Source organism: Dreissena polymorpha, chromosome 5 (genome assembly GCF_020536995.1).
Source record: "Dreissena polymorpha isolate Duluth1 chromosome 5, UMN_Dpol_1.0, whole genome shotgun sequence".
Lineage (NCBI taxonomy): Eukaryota > Metazoa > Mollusca > Bivalvia > Myida > Dreissenidae > Dreissena > Dreissena polymorpha.
In genome coordinates, this window is record NC_068359.1 from 122,113,567 (window position 1) to 122,133,801 (window position 20,235).

At 35.6% G+C, this 20,235-nt stretch overlaps 1 protein-coding gene across 1 annotated transcript in view; it reads left to right on the plus strand.

Annotated features, from left to right (window-relative positions):
- LOC127832637 (ATP-binding cassette sub-family F member 3-like) overlaps window positions 1–20,235 on the plus strand; it is a 36,831-nt gene that overhangs the window by 12,844 nt on the left and 3,752 nt on the right. The window contains exons 5-17 of the mRNA XM_052358200.1: window positions 862–984; window positions 1,700–1,804; window positions 4,542–4,700; window positions 6,166–6,321; window positions 6,824–6,880; window positions 7,566–7,644; window positions 8,622–8,822; window positions 10,406–10,482; window positions 13,316–13,360; window positions 14,699–14,828; window positions 16,165–16,345; window positions 18,061–18,193; window positions 19,710–19,797. Of these exons, the coding sequence (XP_052214160.1) occupies window positions 862–984; window positions 1,700–1,804; window positions 4,542–4,700; window positions 6,166–6,321; window positions 6,824–6,880; window positions 7,566–7,644; window positions 8,622–8,822; window positions 10,406–10,482; window positions 13,316–13,360; window positions 14,699–14,828; window positions 16,165–16,345; window positions 18,061–18,193; window positions 19,710–19,797 (1,534 nt within the window). The remainder of the gene's footprint in view (window positions 1–861; window positions 985–1,699; window positions 1,805–4,541; window positions 4,701–6,165; window positions 6,322–6,823; window positions 6,881–7,565; window positions 7,645–8,621; window positions 8,823–10,405; window positions 10,483–13,315; window positions 13,361–14,698; window positions 14,829–16,164; window positions 16,346–18,060; window positions 18,194–19,709; window positions 19,798–20,235) is intronic.

The following is a 20,235-nucleotide window of genomic DNA, read 5'->3' on the forward strand; positions in this document are numbered from 1 at the left end:
CAAAGATAATATTTACATCTTAGCTTTTGGGGGGTTTTGTAAAGAAAGAAATATATCCAGATGAAAATTCCAATAGTCAAATTTGTAGCTATTTGCTAATTTTAGGGAATGGCAGAAGAAGCCCTGTCACTGTTCTTATTCCATCTTTGCCTGTTGTTATATGGAACAAATTCTATTTAAATGAAGTAATTGACAGAAACATGTTCTAGATTTAGTATGTACTTTTTGCACAAATAACTTTTATCTCCTTTACGTTTGAAGAAGTTACCATTCTGGAGGCCACATTTAGGAATCTTTTCTAGTGAAACTTGGTCTGAAAGACTATCTTGACAATATCTAGGCCAAACTGGAATCTGGGTCATATGCATGCAAAACTTTGGATACAAGGTCAAGTCTAAGAAAAACCTTGTTACCTCTCTAGAGGCCGCATGTATGACTCAGTCTTGATTTAAAATGGCCGCAATCTTTGTATTGACAATATCTAGGCTAATTTCAAATCTGGGTCAAATGTGTCATATTTGGTAATAAGATCAGATCTTAAAAAAACAATATTTACCCTATATATGACTCAATCTTGATAACACATGGTCTGAATGTTTATATTGACAATATCAAAGCCATGATTAAGTATTGATCAAGGGGAATGAAAGACAAGATCACCTGGCTAAGTTTTTAATAATACCTTGAACTCTGGGGAAGGCTTCAGGGCCACCATGAAACAAGAGTGAAAAAAAGTGATTTAGATTATAAAATATGGGGAAAACTGGATAAATGTTTATAACCATTTTGAGCTGACAAGGCCATATAAAGGCTTAATATATACCCCTGCAGTGAACCATCATGCCATATTTTTCTTAACAGGGTGATGGAAGGCCCAACAGCCAGTCAACAGATCAACAGACGCGACCAGAAACTAGAAAGCTCCGGCACTAATAAGTCCTATGATATTAAGATAGAAAACTTTGACATCGCCTTTGGAGATCGGTATTTTTACATTTTACTTGTACACACTTTTTGATAGTTATGTAACTTTAAATGATCTTTAAATTAAATTGGTTTAATAGTAAAAGTCTTACCCTGATACAAATTTTTAAAATATCTAAAAACTTCTTACACATTCTATAAGTCTTATAATATGATGTAAATCATCATTAAACAGTAACATCCAATTAGATTGTTTAGTGATTTTGGTGAACACTTATTTAAGTTTTTGAACTCACATGAAGTATTTTTCATTATTTAATAATTGGTCCATATAAAGGTAAAATCATCACTGTATTTTAGCACTTGACTGCTTTGACTTTTAGTATCAATAGATGAGATAGTGATATTTTTTTGCTTTTGGCTTGTTATACCCTCGAAATTAGCCCCCGTATGGAGTGGTATATAACAGTAATTCTACACACTCACCCCCCTAACCCCCCCCCACCCCCCGATTTTTTTCTTTTTTTTTTCCTTTTTTATTTTTGAAAGATTGTCTAATAAATTATTGAATATGAACAATTTCCCCATGATGGCTTACGTTATACTGTCAAGCACTCGAATAGTCGAGCGCTGTCCTCTGACAGCTCTTGTTCTAATTGGGAAAGTGCCGTTTTCCGGTACTTTATAAAGAAGGAAAGAAATCTCTGTCGAAAGTTGAGTTATTAACAAAGCTGTTATTGCAACGACTGATAATGTTCTATGCTTACATATATAGTGTGCTTATCCTGGGTTCCTCTATACACCTGTCTGCTGGGCGAAGGTATGGGCTGTGTGGGCGCAACGGGCTTGGCAAAACCACCCTACTGAAAACCATATCCAGGTAATTTGTTTTAACAACAGGTTTTGTAGCAGTTTGATACACATTTACACATGCTAAACTTATGATTTTTCAATAGGTCAATAAAAATATAATTAGAACTAATGTTTTGTGCATGTAAATCATAAAGCACATAATTATCTTAAAAAGTGACATGAAGAAAACAGATAATTTTCTAAATAAATACTGGTAATGTTTATTTTTAATCTTTCTGTAAGATTTTGTATATCATTCAGTTCTGGTAATTTGCAGATTAAGGCAAACGTCCGTTTATTTTAGGTGTTGTTTCTGTAATTCTTAAATAATCTTCAAATGTACTCTTAAACCCTTTTGAACAATAGTTCTTTTACCAGGTTCTTTTTTAGCTCATCTGAGAAAAACATACCTATGGTGTGCTTTTGGGATTGCTATTTGTAAGTTGTTTGTCCTTGGTGTTTCCCCGACCACAGGTGGTTAGCGTGTGGCTATGATATTTATTAGTGAAAACATAATTGTGAATGTTAAATAATCATATTATAAAGAAAAATCAACTTTTCTAGAAAAAAAATTCACTATCCAATATATATATATATAACAAGGTATTCAACTCAAAATCACCCGAAAACAGGTTGCATCGCTTTGAACAGCCATAACTTCATCAATTTTGCAGCGATTTTCATGAATCTGGTCTTATTCAACGCAGAAATGAATTTCCTTTCTGGAAATGTACATATCTTGTAATATTTCTAAAAATGCTGGGTCCAATTTTAAGAAATAACACAATAACAACTCTGTAAGTATTTATGGAAGAGCGCCATGAAATGTAAGTGGTTTCAGCCAAGTAGAAATTGGGTTGGTTAAAAAGAAAGTGTCATAAAATTCAAAATAGTATCATTTAAGTAATATTTTGAAATTAGCTTTTAGCTCGGCTGTTTTCGGAGAAAACCCGAGGTATTGTCATAGCCAGCTCGCCGTCTGCTGTCAGCCGTCCGCCGTAGGCGTCGTGCTAAAACCTTAACATTGGCTCTAAAATCAAAGTGCTTCCACCTACAACTTTGAAACTTCATATGTAGATGCACCTTGATGAGTTCTACATGCCACAGCCATTTTTGGGTCACTAGGTCAAAGGTCAATGTCACTGTGACCTCTAATATAAAACTTTAACATAGGCTCTAAAGTCAAAGTGCTTCCACCTACAACTTTGAAACTTCATATGTAGATGCACCTTGATGAGTTCTACACGCCACACCCATTTTTGGGTCAAAGGTCAAGGTCACTGTGACCTCTAATATAAAACCTTAACATATGCTCAAAAATCAAAGTGCTTCCACCTACAACTTTGAAACTTCATATGTAGATGCACCTTGATGGTATCTACAAAAATTTCTGACAAGCTTTTGCAGCCGAGCATGGCACCCGTTATGCAGTGCTCTTGTTATAGATACACTATATACAGTAAAAATACCAAGAAATAGACAGATTTACTGTTTTACTTTTTGAAATAAAAATAAAAATGTATTTTCAGCATGAAATCACCCAATTTAGCCATAACGTTGTTTTAATTTTAGAAATTGAAGAATGTGCATAAATAAATCAAATTACGTTAAAAGGAAATAAAACGCGACGCAAAAAGCATGCATCGTCGGCAGGATTCGAACCAGCGCGGGAAGATCCCAAAAGATCTCCTTAACCACTCGGCCACGGCAACTTCACATAAGTACCTGCTTAAATTAGATATCCATAAGTAAACAGGTAAAAAGGCTCTTCAATCTTCGAAGAAATCACGGGAAATCATTACGGGTGTGCTACCTTAAGCTTAGGCAGACAAAGGGAACTGCAGATAAGCCATCCAACTCTTCCCCAAATTTAGTATTTTACATTGAACACAGTTTATTGACTGAGATTAACCCTTGAATTGGTGGGTTTTCTTTGGACAACATTAGTTTCCAGTAATATTATAGGTTTTCAGGCTTGTTCAGTAGCAGTTTTATTCTCCCCTACCGTTCAAACCGTAGGGGACTTATGGTTTGCGCTCTGTCAGTCAGTCTGTCTGTCAAACTGTTCTGGATCCTGCGATAACTTTAAAAGTTCTTCATATTTTTTCATGAAACTTGAAACATGGATAGTTGGCCAGATGGAGATTATGCTCGTCATTTCATTTATTTGCTATGTCAAGAATTTGCTTTGGTAACAAATAAAAAATTACTGACAATGGTGGAGTTTCATCAGTAGTGGACAATATTGCTTGGCAATCTCTTGTTTTTTATGACTTTCCTACATGTAGGACTGAAAGTGGTCTGGGAGGCCAGGTTGACAACATGAGCCTTGTTGTGACTATTCTTACTGAGCTAAATGCATGTACGTGAAGTGTCACAGGCTTATCAGAGACAACACTATCTGTCTACAATTGATTTTCATTTAGAAGAGACTTTTTTTAAACAAAAAATTACATAAAATCACAAAACTGCATACTTGATTAGCCTGTGCGGACTACACATTCTTATCTGGAACAGCATAACTCTTTCAGTGCAAGTAGCAAGAACTGAATTTTGAAGTCCTTTGCAAACAGTTTAGATCCAGATGAGACGCCACAGAATGATAGTATTCTTTGGAAAAAGAATCGAAGAAAATGCTAATTTTAGAAATTCAGCAGACAACTTTTTAGCAGACGACAAATTTCCCAGCATGCAAAGGGTTAAGCCCAGTTTTGCCAGAAATAGAATCCAATGATCGCTCACAGTTCATTTTCTCCATGTTTCAGTGGTAACCTCCAGATCCCGTCACACATCACCATCCTCCATGTGGAGCAGGAGGTGGTGGGGGACGACACTCTGTCCATAGACAGTGTCCTGGAGAGTGACACGGAGCGACACAGGCTGCTCAACAGGGAGAAGGAGCTGGCCAAACTCATCAACCTGAGGTAATCACTGTGTTCTTTTTTCACCATTTTGGGAATGGGACCGGGTCCCTTTGGATTGGGAAAAATGGCTGCGTTTTGTCCAGAATTGGAAAATAAGTGTTGTTGTTTTTTTGCTAACAAATGTTTAAAAAATGTTTGAATATTAAATTTAATAATGTGTAGCTTGTAGAGCTGGATCAGACATTAACACTTTCAGTGCTGGAACCGAATTTTGAAGGCCTTTGCAAACAGTTTGGATCCAGATGAGACGCCACAGAATGTGGCGTCTCATCAGGATCCAAACTGTTTGCTATTCTGATAGTATTCTTTGAAAAAAATCGAAGAAAATGCTTATTTTAGAAATGCAGCAGACGACATTTTAGCAGACAACAAATAACCCAGCATGCAAAGGGTTAACTAAATGTTGATCTAAAGAAAAACATTTTTTTTTTAAACCTTGACTTGGGAATTTTTATGTCGTATTTGGAAAAAAAAATATTTTTGAACATAAAAAACAAGTGGGTAACCATCAGTGCTTCCATCAGCTTTGAAAAGTTGAAAGTCCCGACTTCCATTGCTTTAAAGTCCTTGTTAAAGAATGTTGAAGTCCGACTTTTATTTCAATGTTGTGTTTTTTTTTTTAACTGTTTGTCTGCTGAATGTAGTAACTAGTGAACTGACATTTTGTAAGTTGTTTAGATGTACATATTTTCCTACAATAAGAGCACTTCCTTATTTTTGCTCTCAAAATATTTCAGCATTGAAATTATGGTAACTTCTCCTATCTTAATTATTTATTGTTTTAAAAGAGACGACATGCAAAATTCAGTTATGTCAATTTAAATTTTTTAGTCAAAAAATTATTTTTACCAAAAAGGTTGTCTTAATATTTTAATAGTTGATGTATGTGACCTAAATATACACAAAAATGGAAAAAGGTAAAAATGTATCAAATGTTCAGTTGGTGAGTTGTTAAAACGCAACAAATTTTAAGGTTTATATTTTATTAAGGATGTAATATGTCTAACATACAACTGTAAACTTATGTAACATATGAGCCTGAAAAAAATCATAATGCAGGTGTGTAAAACGTAATACAAAATAAGCCTGCGCAGTTTGCATAGGCTTATCAGGGACCACACTTAAGGCATTTAAAGTATTTTTCGTTTAAAGGAAGTCTTTTGTAACGAAAAATTCCATTTATTTGGAATGTGTGACTGTCGTTCCTTATAAGCATGTGCGGACTGTAAAGGCTTATCCGCGTTGGCTTAATTGTGAGTGTTTAGTTTAGTATTCAGAGTGTTTACATTAATATTCATGCTAATGTTTATCTGTTAATTAGAAAGAAAAAACTTACAAATGAGCCGCTCTTTGAAAAGGGGATGCTAAGAAAAAGCGGAAAGTGTCGTCCAAGGTTAGCCTGTGCAGACTGCACATAGGAGTCACTGAAAGCCTTATATTCATGTGCATCCATGCTCTTTTCCAGCCCAACAGGGAACAAGGGGGACAACTCCGTATCGACAGAGTTATCTGAGATCTATGAGGCCCTGGAGGCGATCGAGGCAGACAAGGCGCCTGCGCGTGCAGCAGTGATCCTGGCTGGTCTGGGGTTCACACCTGCCATGCAGAAGGCTTGCACTCGGTATGTAGTCATGGCAGAATAGGGTTTAGGAATGGTTAGGGCAGAAAGTGGTCTTGTTATGTGTTTGTTAAAATCATGCCTCTGTGCACAAAACTTGAAACGCCCTAGGAGTAACACAATTTATATAGAATTATATAGAATATACTAACCCTTTACCACTTAGATAATATGTTCAGGCATTCATAGTCTCTCTGAAAGTTTAACTTATTTAAAAACTTTTCTAATCAAATTTAATTTTTCAACCCTCTGATACCGATGAGCAGCAAACAGCATAAAACCTGAACAGACTGCGAGTTGCTGGCACGCTGTTCTGGTTTTATGCTGTCAAGAGTACATTAGTGTGTGACCAAGTCTGTATATAAAATGTGCATGCTTATGCCGAGAAAAACGTGTAATTAGTCCCAAGGAATAGAAGCTGGGCATATGTGTTCATATAAAAATAACATCTCGTTTTGTGTGTACAATTTAGATTGTGTCATAGTTGGCCTTGTTTGTATATCAGGTCATTATCTGGAGGCTGGAGAATGAGGTTGGCTTTGGCCAGGGCACTTTTCTCAAAGTGAGTACTCATCACTTTCTTTCCCTTTTACATGTGTTAGTAGTAAAGTTATACAAGTTATACAGTGCAAAATAAAGATAATTTTTTAGTATTTATTTCTATGATTCTCATTTGGGTTTTTGGTCAATTTTGGAGCCAATGATTTAAGTTCTCAAGACGTATTTATTTATCTCAAATGACTGCCTTAAATTCACTCAAAAAAATTTGTTGTCATAACATTCGGTTCCTGTCCTTATCCAGTTCAATGAGTTGGACATATGTAAATTTAATGTTCAAGCACTTTTCAATCAATTTTATTGTATCTGTTTACTAAGTTGCCACAGCCATATGAGCCATGCTCTTTGAAAAAGGGGTTAAATGCATGTGCGTTAAGTGTTGTCCCAGATTAGCTTGCACAGACCAAACAGGCAAATCAGGGACAACACTTTTTGCTTTTATGGTATATTTTGTTTACAGAAAGTATCTTCTTAGCAAAAATCCAGTTTAGGATTGCACAGGCTAATATGTGACGACACTTAACGCACATGCATTAAACCCCTTTTTCACAGAGCACAGCACATATATGTTTGCATTTCAAAGGGCCCCAGCCCCATTCCTAAAGTGGTAAAAAAACTTCCTAACATTTCTGTATAAGAAACCATTTTTTCCATGCTAAATCCACACTATGTTTTTGTGCTTTTTTCAGACCAGATCTGTTGCTTCTAGATGAGCCTACAAACATGTTAGACATGAAAGCCATCATATGGCTGGAAAACTATCTACAAGTAGGACATTATTTTGTATTATTTTGTTACAATTGTCGGTTTTCTTGATAGTTTGATCGTTCTATGAATGTAAACCATTCCTTTAGGAATTGTAGGCTCTTTTTTTATGGAGTCAGAAAGTTCTATAGAATATAATTAATAATTTATCAAACATTAAAGCCCAACACTTAGACGTCTTAAATTTGTTAATGTTTTCATCTATTTTCTGTACTGTGCACCACCAAAATTAATTACCCTTAAGGCCCCATAAGGCATGTTTAGTCTTTTGTAAGAGACAAAATTAATTTATTTTCAAAAGAATGTACAATAAGTTTTGGGGTAGTTTATACATGGGAAGCTAATTATTGTTTTTTTCGGCAATGAAACATATAAGCATTAGTCTGTTGGTTCAGAAGGTTAAGGATATAAATACTGACCTTACTTTTTTGGGTTTTTAGTCCATTTTTGGGAAAATATGTAAAATCCAAAGAAAAGTATGTTATGATGTGTCACATGTTTAACTTTTTGTCATTTAATATGCGCTTTATGAACGGTTCACAGAGGACTTTATAAATGAATTTAGCCTGCTACAAACTTCACCAAATGTAAACAGACGACTTCTGACCCCCTGAATTTTAACCCTTTTCCACTCAGAAGCAAAGAAAAAACGGCTATGTGCAAACAACATAAAACCAGAACAGCCTGCGAGTAACTCTCAGTCTGTTCAGGTTTTATCTGTTTGCTGCTCATAAGTATGTAATGGTTTAAAATGAAGCCTTTAAATCTTGAATTTAGCAAGAAAGGTATTAAATTGAATTTAACTTTTTAAGGGACTACAAATGAGTCAAAAAACGTATCTATGTGGTAAAGGGTTTTTGTGAACTTGTCCAAAGACTTGTGGGTCATATCATGATTTTAAACCTTAATTTTAACCTTTTTATAGTTATCAATACTGCCCAGTCACTGTACTTGTAATATTTTTGTTCAATTTTTTCCAGACCTGGGCCACAACCATTCTAGTCGTATCTCACGATAGATCATTTCTCAATGCCGTGTGCACAGACATTGTACATTTACACAGTCGCAATCTGATAACTTACAAAGGCAATTATGACCAGTTTGACAAAACAAAGGACGAGCGATTGAAAAACCAGAAGAAGGAATATGAGGCTCAGAAACAGTATAGGGAACATATACAGGTGAGCCAACACTTGATTGAAATCACTTTCTATACATGTTTTATTGTATTAAATATCAAAATTCAACACCTTCTTTGCCCTTTAATTTTGAGTTTTTACTATTTAAAAAAAATATATATTTAAAAACAACATTTTAACATTTTGTCATAGCCTGTTCGTCGTCTGATGTTGGCGTAGGCATCGTGCTAAAACCTTAACATTGGCTCTAAAATCAAAGTGCTTCCACCTTCAACTTTGAAACTTCATATGTAGATGCATCTTGATGATTTCTACACGCCACACCCATTTTTGGGTCACTAGGTCAAAGGTCAAGGTCACTGTGACATCTAATATCAAACTTTAACATAGGCTCTAAAATCAAAGTGCTTCCACCTACAACTTTGAAACTTCATATGTAAATGCACCTTGATGAGTTCTTACACGCCACACCCATTTTTGGGTCACTAGGTCAAAGGTCAAGGTCACTGTGACCTCTAATATAATACTTAAACAAAAGCCTTAAAATTGCCTCTAAAATCAAAGTGCTTCCACCTACAACTTTGAAACTTCATATGTAGATGCACCTTGATGAGTTGTACACGCCACACCCATTTTGGGTCACTGAGTCAAAGGTCAAGGTCACTGTGACCTCTTAAAATAAAAATAAAAATCTGACAAGCTTTCGCAGCCGAGCGTGGCATCAGTTATGTGGTGCTCTTGTTATTGTTTCCAAATTGAATTCATTTGAATTACTTAATACATGTGTGATGATTTTATTGGTTTTTGTTAATATTGTGAATTGCAATAAGACACTTCAACCTGTTTTGCAATACAGTTATTGCAAATACATGTGTGACGATTTTAGTGCACAACGGGTTTATTGCAAAACGGGTTGTTATAGAAAATTCACATTGCCACTACAACCTGTTTTTCAATAAAATTATTGCAATGCAGGTTTATTGCAAAACATGTTGTAACAGAGCACATATGAATTTGTTAATCTTGTTTTTGAAAACATGTCTTAGTTGTTAACTTAATCCTTTATGGTAGTGAATATTTTATGCTTTGTTTGTGCTCAGATCAGGTCAAAGCAGACACATGATAGGCTAAGTCATACCTTTTGGTGGAGCCAAATTTTGTTAGATCTCAACAGTACATCTTCATTTTAAACTAATATGGTGCTGTAAAAAAAACAAATATCATCTATTTATTGAAAATATAACATTGGCATATTTGTGTATTGATAAGATTTTATTTTTATCACTGCAGTGAACATTTTTGAAAATTGCAATATTTTTCTATCAATAACATTAATTACAATTGGTTTAAAAGAGTACAGGTACTGTTATCAGAAGCATTAGCAGTCATGTTAAATAATTGTTTCAAACTGATCTTAAAACAATGTCATGGAAATTAACAAGATCATGTCTTTATTGTGCTGTGCATGTTGCATTCAATCTTCAATCCCCATTTTCATAATTAAGATTTAGCCATATTTTTTATTAGTTTAAAATGAAAATGCTAGTATGATTTTGATGATATATGAATGCTGGGTAATACTTTTCATAGGGAAACTCTGTATGTTTACATGTTTTTTATTCCAGGTGTTCATTGATAGGTTCCGGTACAACGCCAACAGAGCCTCACAAGTACAGAGTAAACTCAAACTGTTGGAAAAATTGTAAGTTTCTAACTGGAGACTGATTAATATGGAATATTGCGCTAGTAATATGGATTGAGAACTATCAGTTTAGTTGGTTGGTATATTAGGCTAGTATTGTGTTCTGAGAACAATCAGTTTGGACACTGGTAAATATGGAATATTATGCTAGTATTGTGGTCTGAGAACTATCAGTTCAGACACTGGTATATATGGAATATTACGCTAGTATTGTTTTCTGAGAACTATCAGTTTAGTTGGAAGAATAAAGATAGGTATATAAATTGAAAAATTTTCACACAATGATAATATTATTATACCCCCACAAACGAAGTTTAGGGGGGTATATAGGAGTGAACTTGTCTGTTGGTCGGTAGGTTGGTCGGTCTGTCTGTCGGTCTGTATTAAGTGTCCGCTCTCTAATTCAAGTAGTTTTCATCCGATCTTCCCCAAACTTGGTCAGAAGTTGTATCTAGATGATGTCTAGACCAAGTTCAAACATGGGCCTTGCTGGGTCAAAAACTAGATCACGGGGTCACTTAGTGCGTTTTAAACATTCAGCGTGTTGTCCGCTCTCTAATTCAAGTAGTTTTCATCCGATCTTCACCAAACTTGGTCAGAAGTTGTATCTAGATGATGTCTAGGCCAAGTTCGAACATGGGCCTTGCTGGGTCAAAAACTAGGTCAAGGGGTCACTTAGTGCGTTTTAAACATTCAGCATGTTGTCCGCTCTCTTATTCAAGTAGTTTTCATCCGATCTTCACCAAACTTGGTCAGAAGTTGTATCTTCATGGTGTCTAGGCCAAGTTTGAACATGGGCCTTGCCGGGTAAAAAACAAGGTCACAGGGTCACTTGGTGCGTTTTAAACATTCAGCATGTTGTCCTCTCTCTAATTCATGTAGTTTTCATCCGATCTTCACCACATTTGGTCAGAAGTTGTAACTAGATGATGTGTTGGTCAAGCCTTGCCGGGTCTAAAACTAGGTCACGGGGTCACTAAGTGCATTTTTAACATTCAGCATGGTGTCCTCTCTCTTATTCAAGTAGTTTTCATCCGATCCTCACCAAACTTGGTCAAAAGTTTTATCTAGATGTTCTGAAGGTTCGAACATGGGCCATGCCAGATCAAAAACTAGGTCACAGGGTCACTTAGTATGTTTTACACATTGAGCATGGTGTCCGCTCTCTATTTCAAGTAGTTTAAATCTGATCTTCACCACACTTGGTCAGAAGTTGTAACTAGATGATGTGTTGGTCAAGTTCGAACATGGGCCATGCCGGGTCAAAAACTAGGTCACGGGGTCACTTAGTGTGTTTTAAACCTCACCATGTTGTCCGCTTTCTAATTCAAGTAGTTTTTTTTCCAATCTTCACCAAAATTGGTCAGAAGTTGTATCTTGATAATGTCTAGGGCAAGTTTGATTATGGGTCATGCTGGGTCAAAACAAGGTCAAGGGGTCACTTAGTGCGTTTTAAACATCACAATGTTGTCCGCTCTCTAATTACAAGTAGTTTTCATCCAATCTTCACCAAACTTGGTCAGAAGTTGCATCTTGATGATGTCTAGGTCAAGTTTGAATATGGGTCATGCCGGGCCAAAAACTAGGTCACGGGGTATCTTAGTGCGTTTTAAACCTCACCACGTTGTCCGCTCTCTAATTCAAGTACTTTTCTTCCAATCCTCACCAAACTTGGTCACAAGTTTTATCTTAATGATCTCTAGGACAAGTTTGAACATGGGCCATTCCGGGCCTAAAACTAGGTCACGGGGTCACTTTGTGTGTTTTTTAACATTCAGCATGTTGTCTGCTCTCTAATTCAAGTAGTTTACATCCGACCTTTACCAAACTTGGTCAGAAGTTTTATGGAGATGATCTTAAGGCCAAGTTAGAACATTGGCCTTTCTGGGTAAAAAACTAGGTCAAGGGGTCACTTAGTGCGTTTTAAAAATTGATCATTGTGTCCGCTGTTTTTTTGTGAAGACGACATGCAAAGTATTATGTGTCAATGCGGCATGTGGGGGTATTCGACACGTCTGTGACAAAGCTCTAGTTTTGGACAGGAACGTGTTACTCGAAAAGCATGCTGCTTGTTGCATTAATTTAATTGACAAGTGAAAATACAGTAAAAGCTATGATAAGTGGGTCTGTTTAGTGGGCATGCTGCATGTTGCATTAATTTAATTCACAAGTGAAAATATAGTAAAAGCTTTGATAAGTGGGTCTGTTTAGTTGGAACTTGTGATACTAACTTACTGTCAAACTAATGTTGTGAGTAATACAATTATATCCTCTAATTAAAAAAAGTTACAGTGACACTCATAAAAACATTGTTAGGAGAAAATATTTTGTCTTATGGATGCAAAAAGGTACCAGTGTGCCTTTTTAATTAACAATGTCACACGGTACCTTTTTGTACCAAGGGGGAGATTTTTTATTGGCAGCAAATACAGTGAACAAAACAATTTCAAGAGTTGATATAATTCAGTAATATCAATGTTGTACTCTTGTGTTACCACCCTATTAAGGTTTATACAGGAAGCTCATTTACAACTTCATTTCCTTTAAAAGCCTTGATTTGGGCAAAAAAAGGGGGTTTAATGAAGGTGTGTTAAGTGTCATCCCCTGATAATGCCTGTGCAACCGCACATGCTAATCAGGAACGACACTTTCGGCTTATGTGGTATTTATCTCTTCTTAGCAAAAATACAGGATTATGCATAAAGTGTTTCCCCAGAATAGCCTGTGTGGACTGCACAGGCTTATCAGGGAGGACACTAAGCATTTAGATTAAACCAGGGGCAGCTGAATTGTGTATGCAGGTTAAGTATGCTCAAACAATTTTCTGTTGCAGGCCACCTCTTGAACTACCTGGAAAAGACGTTGAAGTTTCCATGAAGTAAGTAAAAAAATATACTGGTGCAATAAAGTATTAAAGTGGTATTTCACTGATTTTTAGTTCCCAATTAAAACAGAAAATATAACAGACACTTTTGTTAACATTGCTATGCTCAAAACCTGTATATGATGTCATTAATGGAGCAGCTTTTTCAAAAGATTGAGGTTTAAAAAAAACATGATGAGTGAATCAGGGGAATAACAAAAGAAAATTAAATACAAAGCATATGTATTGAATTTGGTGGAATGCAAGTTTGATTAAGCTTAAGTATTAAATCTACAATATCGGAGAATTAAGCATTCTTTCTTGTTTCCAAGAGAATGCTGAATTGAATTACCAGATAGGCCTTAATAGTGTATACTCAAAAAACAGCAGTTTCAAATGAAATTAATATAAACATGTGGACAACAATACAGATGGAAGTTTAAACTTGAAAATTCTTGGAAAATGTGGGTTAAATATACATCACGGTTGCCAGTAAACTTGACAATTCTGGGAAAATTTGGGTTAAATATACATCATGGTTGCCATTAAACTTGACCATTCTGGAATAATGTGGTTTAAATATACATCACGGTTGCCAATAAACTTGACCATTCTGGAAAAATGTGGGTTAAATATACATCATGGTTGCCAGTAAACTTAACCATTCTGGAAAAATGTGGGTTAAATATACATCACGGTTGCCAATAAACTTGACAATTCTGGGAAAATGTGGGCTAAATATACATCACGGTTGCCAGTAAACTTGAAAATTCTGGAAAAATGTGGATTAAATATACAACATGGTTGCCAATAAACTTGACCATTCTGGAAAAATGTGGGTTTAATATACATCATGGTTGCCAGTAAACTTGAAAATTCTGGGAAAATTTGGGCTAAATATACATCATAGTTGCCAGTAAACTTGAAAATTCAGGGAAAATTTGGGCTAAATATACATCATGGTTGCCAGTAAACTTGACAATTCTGGGAATTTTAGGTTAAAAGTGAAAAATATTAAAAATAAAAGTCAATAAATGTCGCAAGAAATTGGGTTACTAGCACACAGGATTTATCTAAGATTCCTTGTTTGAGTATTTCTATTTGCCTGTTTCATGTTTAACCCTTTGAGCATTGGAACCGGATTTTGAAGGCCTTTGCAAACAGTTTGGATCCAGATGAGATGCCACAGAACGTGGTGTCTCATCAGGATCCAGACTGTTTGCTATTCTGATAGTATTCTTTGAAAAAAAATCGAAGAAAATTTCTTATTTTAGAAATTTTGCAGACAACATTTTAGCAGACGACAAATTTCCCAGCATGCAAAGGGTTATCATCATTGTCTGGCTGTTTCAGATTTCCAGAGTGTGACAAACTAACTGGCAATATACTCCAGTTGGACGAGATGTGCTTCCATTATACCAAGGAGAGACCCATCTTTATCAGTGTTGACTGTAACGCGAACATGAAGTCCAGAATTTGTATTGTGAGTTAATAATAGATGATTTCATTTTATTTTATTGATAACAAGTGTGATTAGCACTTAAATCTATTCCCAAACCTGACAAACATTTTCAGTAATGGGAAATGGGCTTAACCACTTTTAAATTTCAATTTTTTTTTTTTAATACACAATGAGTGCATAAAATTTTGAGAAAATTGCAAAATTTTAAAAGTAATTATATTGGAGTTTGGATTTTTGGATGGGAAGGCCCCTTATATAGAGGCCCTGCTAAAGAAGGGAAAATGCGCTGAATTTAATGCATTTTGTATAACTAAAAGAATTTTTAGTAAAAAAATAATTTAAATGTTAAATAACTGGAAAATAGTACCACATAAGCCGAAATTTCGTCTGCTAAAATGTTGTCTGCTGAATTTCTAAAATTAGCATTTTCATATATTTTTTTTAAATAATACTATCAGAATAGCAAACAATTTGGATCCTGATGAGACGCCACGATCCAAACTGTTTTCAAAGGCATTTAAAATTCGGTTCCAGCGCTGAAAGGTTTAATTAGAAAAATATGTTTCTGCTCAATTTGTTGGATGGAGATGTAAACTAAAATTGTGTATGTAGGTAACTTACATGAATAATTAGCTTGGGATTTTATTTGTGGCACGTCAATTCAAAGTGAATGTCAATGTTCTGAAAAATAGACAAGTTGTAGCCAGTGAATAAATGGAGTTTGGGTGGAAGCATTTTAGTAAAATGTTGTGCATATCATGCTTTTATGTAAACCTTACATGAGATTATAAAAACTTGAGAGTAGATAGAGATCTTGTGCTAATTTTTGTGTATAGTTAGCTTTTATGAATACCTGTCTTATGATTCCATTTGCGACCAGATGGGTCAATATTTCCACTCAGTAGCTTGAATTGTTAACCCTTTACAACTAAGATAAGTAGTTTGACATATTTGAAGGCCCTCAGAAAGTGAAATTTAATTCAAAACCTTGCTTATTAGATTCAAATATTAAAGGCTTCATTTCCAACCCTTAGATACTGATGAGTATCAAATAGCATAAAACCTTTAATGGTTTTATGCTGTTTGCACATAGCAATTTTCAGTTTGCTTCTGAGTGGGAAAGGGTTAAGGGAGTTATTGCTCTGAACTTGTGTGTGTTTGTCTCTAGATGCAGACCTAGTTTGAGGTTGCACAATTATTTTAACAAAATAAAATAATTCAAGGAAGAAAAGAAGGTTTAGCAGCGTTTCCATGTTTCTTGTTTAATGGTAGTCCACATCACTACATTAAACTTTCTTAAATTACATCATGTTACGTTGAAAAATGGGAAGAGTGCTCATCAAAGTTCCATTTTCAGGTTGGTGACAACGGCGCAGGAAAGACAACTCTACTGAAGATCCTGATGGGAGAGTTATCTCCTGTGAAGGGAATACGTCATGCGCACCGCAGCCTGCGCATCGGCTACTTCAGTCAGCACCACGTGGACCAGCTGGAGATGGACCTGACCTCCGTGGAGTTGCTGGCACAGAGGTTTCCTGGTAGGGGCTTAGTTGACAGATCTATAAAAAAAATTGCTTAATTTTGGAGGAAAAAATAACACTCATTTGAATGCAGAAATTTAAAACACTGGGTATTTCAGCATTAAAGTGCATTTGGCATGAAATTTAACTCAATCAGAGTATTTGATATTGTTTCATGAAGTAAATATGTTAGCCAAATAGAAAGTTCTTAAACATGGATGTTACATCTATTTATTTGTTTACTGGCAGAGTGAGCGAGCCCTGACTTATTCTATTAATTGCACACACTTTAAATGTTTCAAGTTAAAAAGTGTACTATTTAAGACTAGTTTGTTTCTTCGCAAACAGAATAATGGTCAGGCATCAGTGATGATTCTAGTATAACCCCATCTACTTTATTATACGAGTATACCCTTATTATTCCCCCAGATTGAATGATAGGGGGTATATTGTTTTTGGCCTGTCTGACTGTCTGTCTTTGTATGTGTCTGTCTGTCATTGTATGTGTCACAAAACTTTAACCTTGGTCATAACTTTTGCAATATTGATGATAGCAACTTGATATTTGGCATCATGGAGCTGCACATTTTGAGTGGTGAAATGTCAAGGTAATCCTTCAAGGTCAAAGGTCAAACAAGAAAATCAAAACAGCGCCTTAGGGGGCATTGTGTTTCTGACAAACACATCTCTTGTTCATTGACAATTTACTAGTTCAAGGTATTTCATTTGGATTTTTCTGAATAAAAAGTTGTAGCACAGTGTTTCTTCCTTAGCCAATTAACCATTTTGAATTGAAAACCTGCTCATACAATGTTCGATAACAGGTTTTACTAAGAAAATGTGTTGCAAACAGGTATTTCCTTCGTCTGAATCTGCATTTTTCATGAAATTCAACTCATTCAAAGTATGTTGTATTGTTTATTAAAATGAGGTAGCAAAAAAGGAATTTCTTGAACAAACATTAAAAAATGTGGCCGTTACATGAGCTTCATTGGGTAATATCAAAGTGAGTGACCCTGATTTGTCGAGGTCATAGCATCCATTATTGCACTCGTAATTCGCCCATATTTGACCAGACAAACAGGGCTTAATGCATTGACAGGCTAGATTTTTTAGATTGTATTGATTTTTTTATTTGAAGAAAGTTTTCTTCTTAACAAAAATCTAGTTAAGGCAAAAAGAGTCTTCCCTGATTAGCCTATACACACTTATTGAAAGTGTCATCCCTGATTAGCCTATACACACTTATTAAAAGTGTCGTCCCTGATTAGCCTATACACACTTATTAAAAGTGTCGTCCCTGATTAGCCTATACACACTTATTAAAAGTGTCGTCCCTGATTAGCCTATACACACTTATTAAAAGTGTCGTCCCTGATTAGCCTATACACACTTATTAAAAGTGTCGTCCCTGATTAGCCTACACACTTATTAAAAGTGTCATCCCTGATTAGCCTATACACACTTATTAAAAGTGTCGTCCCTGATTAGCCTACACACTTATTAAAAGTGTCGTCCCTGATTAGCCTATACACACTTATTAAAAGTGTCGTCCCTGATTAGCCTATACACACTTGTTAAAAGTGTCGTCCCTGATTAGCCTATACACACTTATTAAAAGTGTCGTCCCTGATTAGCCTATACACACTTATTAAAAGTGTCGTCCCTGATTAGCCTATACACACTTATTAAGTTTCTACAGAGGGCAGCTCATATATTATTTCCACTGCAAGGTAAGCCCCAGGAGCAGTACAGGAACATGCTGGGTCAGTACGGTGTGACAGGCGAGCTGGCCATGCGCCCAGTGACCAGTCTGTCTGGAGGACAGAAGAGCAGAGTGGCGTTTGCAGTGATGAGCATGAGCAAGTAAGTGAGTTTGTGATGGTGGAGTGGATATGGTGTCCACATGGGAATCTGAAGGTATGGAGTTCGATTCCCGCTCTGGTAGAGATCTCAAGATTTCCTCCAATGACACCCAGTATTAGTTCTACCCAGGAAACTGACGCCAGAAAATTCTTTAGGATTTCAATCCATCTAACATTAACATATTCAATTGAAGAAAGTGGACACAGATAGTCTCGCTTAATTTCATCATATCATAAAACATATGTATTTACAAATTAAAGAATGGAAAACTTTGATTTTCCAATTTTCAAAGTTTTTGTGAATAGATTTATACTATAAAGGGATGTAAGTAGACAATTAAATTACAATTAATCCTTTTGATACAAGTTAATTTGCTTATTAGAAGTTATTACCCATTCTATATGACTCTGCCAGGCATTATTTGGATGCATTATTCTCTACATGCTATTATTTGAATGTGGTTATTAATCCGTTACTTGCTTATGAACAGATGTGTAGAGATCGTACTCCATCTCTCCCATATCACAACTCGAGACCGTATACATGACACCACTAATGTCCCATTCCTTTCTATATATTGTCATGTTTTGGTTTAATCCATTTCTATTAACTCTTTAGTGCTGGAACCAAATTTTGAAGGCCTTTACAAACAGTTTGGATCCAGATGAGACGCCATAGAACGTCAGGATCCAAACTGTTTGCTATTCTGATAGTATTCTTTGAAAGAAATCGAAGAAAATGCTAATTTTAGAAAATCAGCAGACAACATTTTAGCAGACGACAAATTTCCCAGCATGCAAAGGGTTAATCTTGACAATTGCCTCAATCCTGCAATTTAGCCCTTACCTTGTCTGATAATCCTTTACACTCTGGAACAGTAGTCTTGATCTTGTAGTTTACTCTCCTACTTCAGCATTATTATCATTTACCCACTACATAAGTTATCTGAATATTGTTACTGAGCCCTGATGTTACTGAATATTGTTACTGAGCTCTGATGTTACTGAATATTGTTACTGAGCCCTGATGTTACTGAATATTGTTACTGAGCCCTGATGTTACTGAATATTGTTACTGAGCCCTGATGTTACTGAATATTGTTACTGAGCCCTGATGTTACTGAATATTGTTACTTAGCCCTGATGTTACTGAATATTGTAACTGAGCCCTGATGTTACTGAATATTGTTACTGAGCCCTGATGTTACTGAATATTGTTACTGAGCCCTGATGTTACTGAATATTGTTACTTAGCCCTGATGTTACTGAATATTGTAACTGAGCCCTGATGTTACTGAATATTGTTACTGAGCCCTGATGTTACTGAATATTGTTACTGAGCCCTGATGTTACTGAATATGGTTACTGAGCCCTGATGTTACTGAATATGGTTACTGAGCCCTGATGTTAGTGGTGTAGGCATAGAACTCCATACCAGTATTCTGAATCATGTATTTATCGCTAACAACAATCATCATTAAACCTCCACACCACTATTGTCAATCTCTGTATTTCAGCCCCAACTTTTTCATCCTTGACGAGCCTACCAACCATCTGGACATGGAGACGATAGAGGCATTGGGAGAGGCACTTAACAAGTTTGAGGTAAAATAATTAGGAGAAGCAATCAAAATTGTTTAAGGTTAAAAAGCTAAATCATTTTGAGGTAAAAAATTGGGGAGGAACCTAACAAGAATTAGGTTAAAATAACTCAGTGTGCATCAAAATAACTCAAATCAGTTTCAGGGAAAATATCTCAACCAGTAGGAGGTAAAATAACTCAATCCAAAGATCTATAAATACACATGTTTCTTGATAGATCTTGCTTAATCAGTAAGAGGCAAAATAACTCAACCAGTTGTATGTAAAATAATTCAATCAGTTTGAGGCAAAAATGACTCAATCAGTTGTACGCAAAATAACTCCATCAGGTTGAGGTAATATAACTCAATCAGTTTGAGGTTATATAATTCAATCAGTTTGAGGTTAAATAACTCAATCAATTTGAGGTTATATAATTCAATCAGTTTGAGGTAATATAAC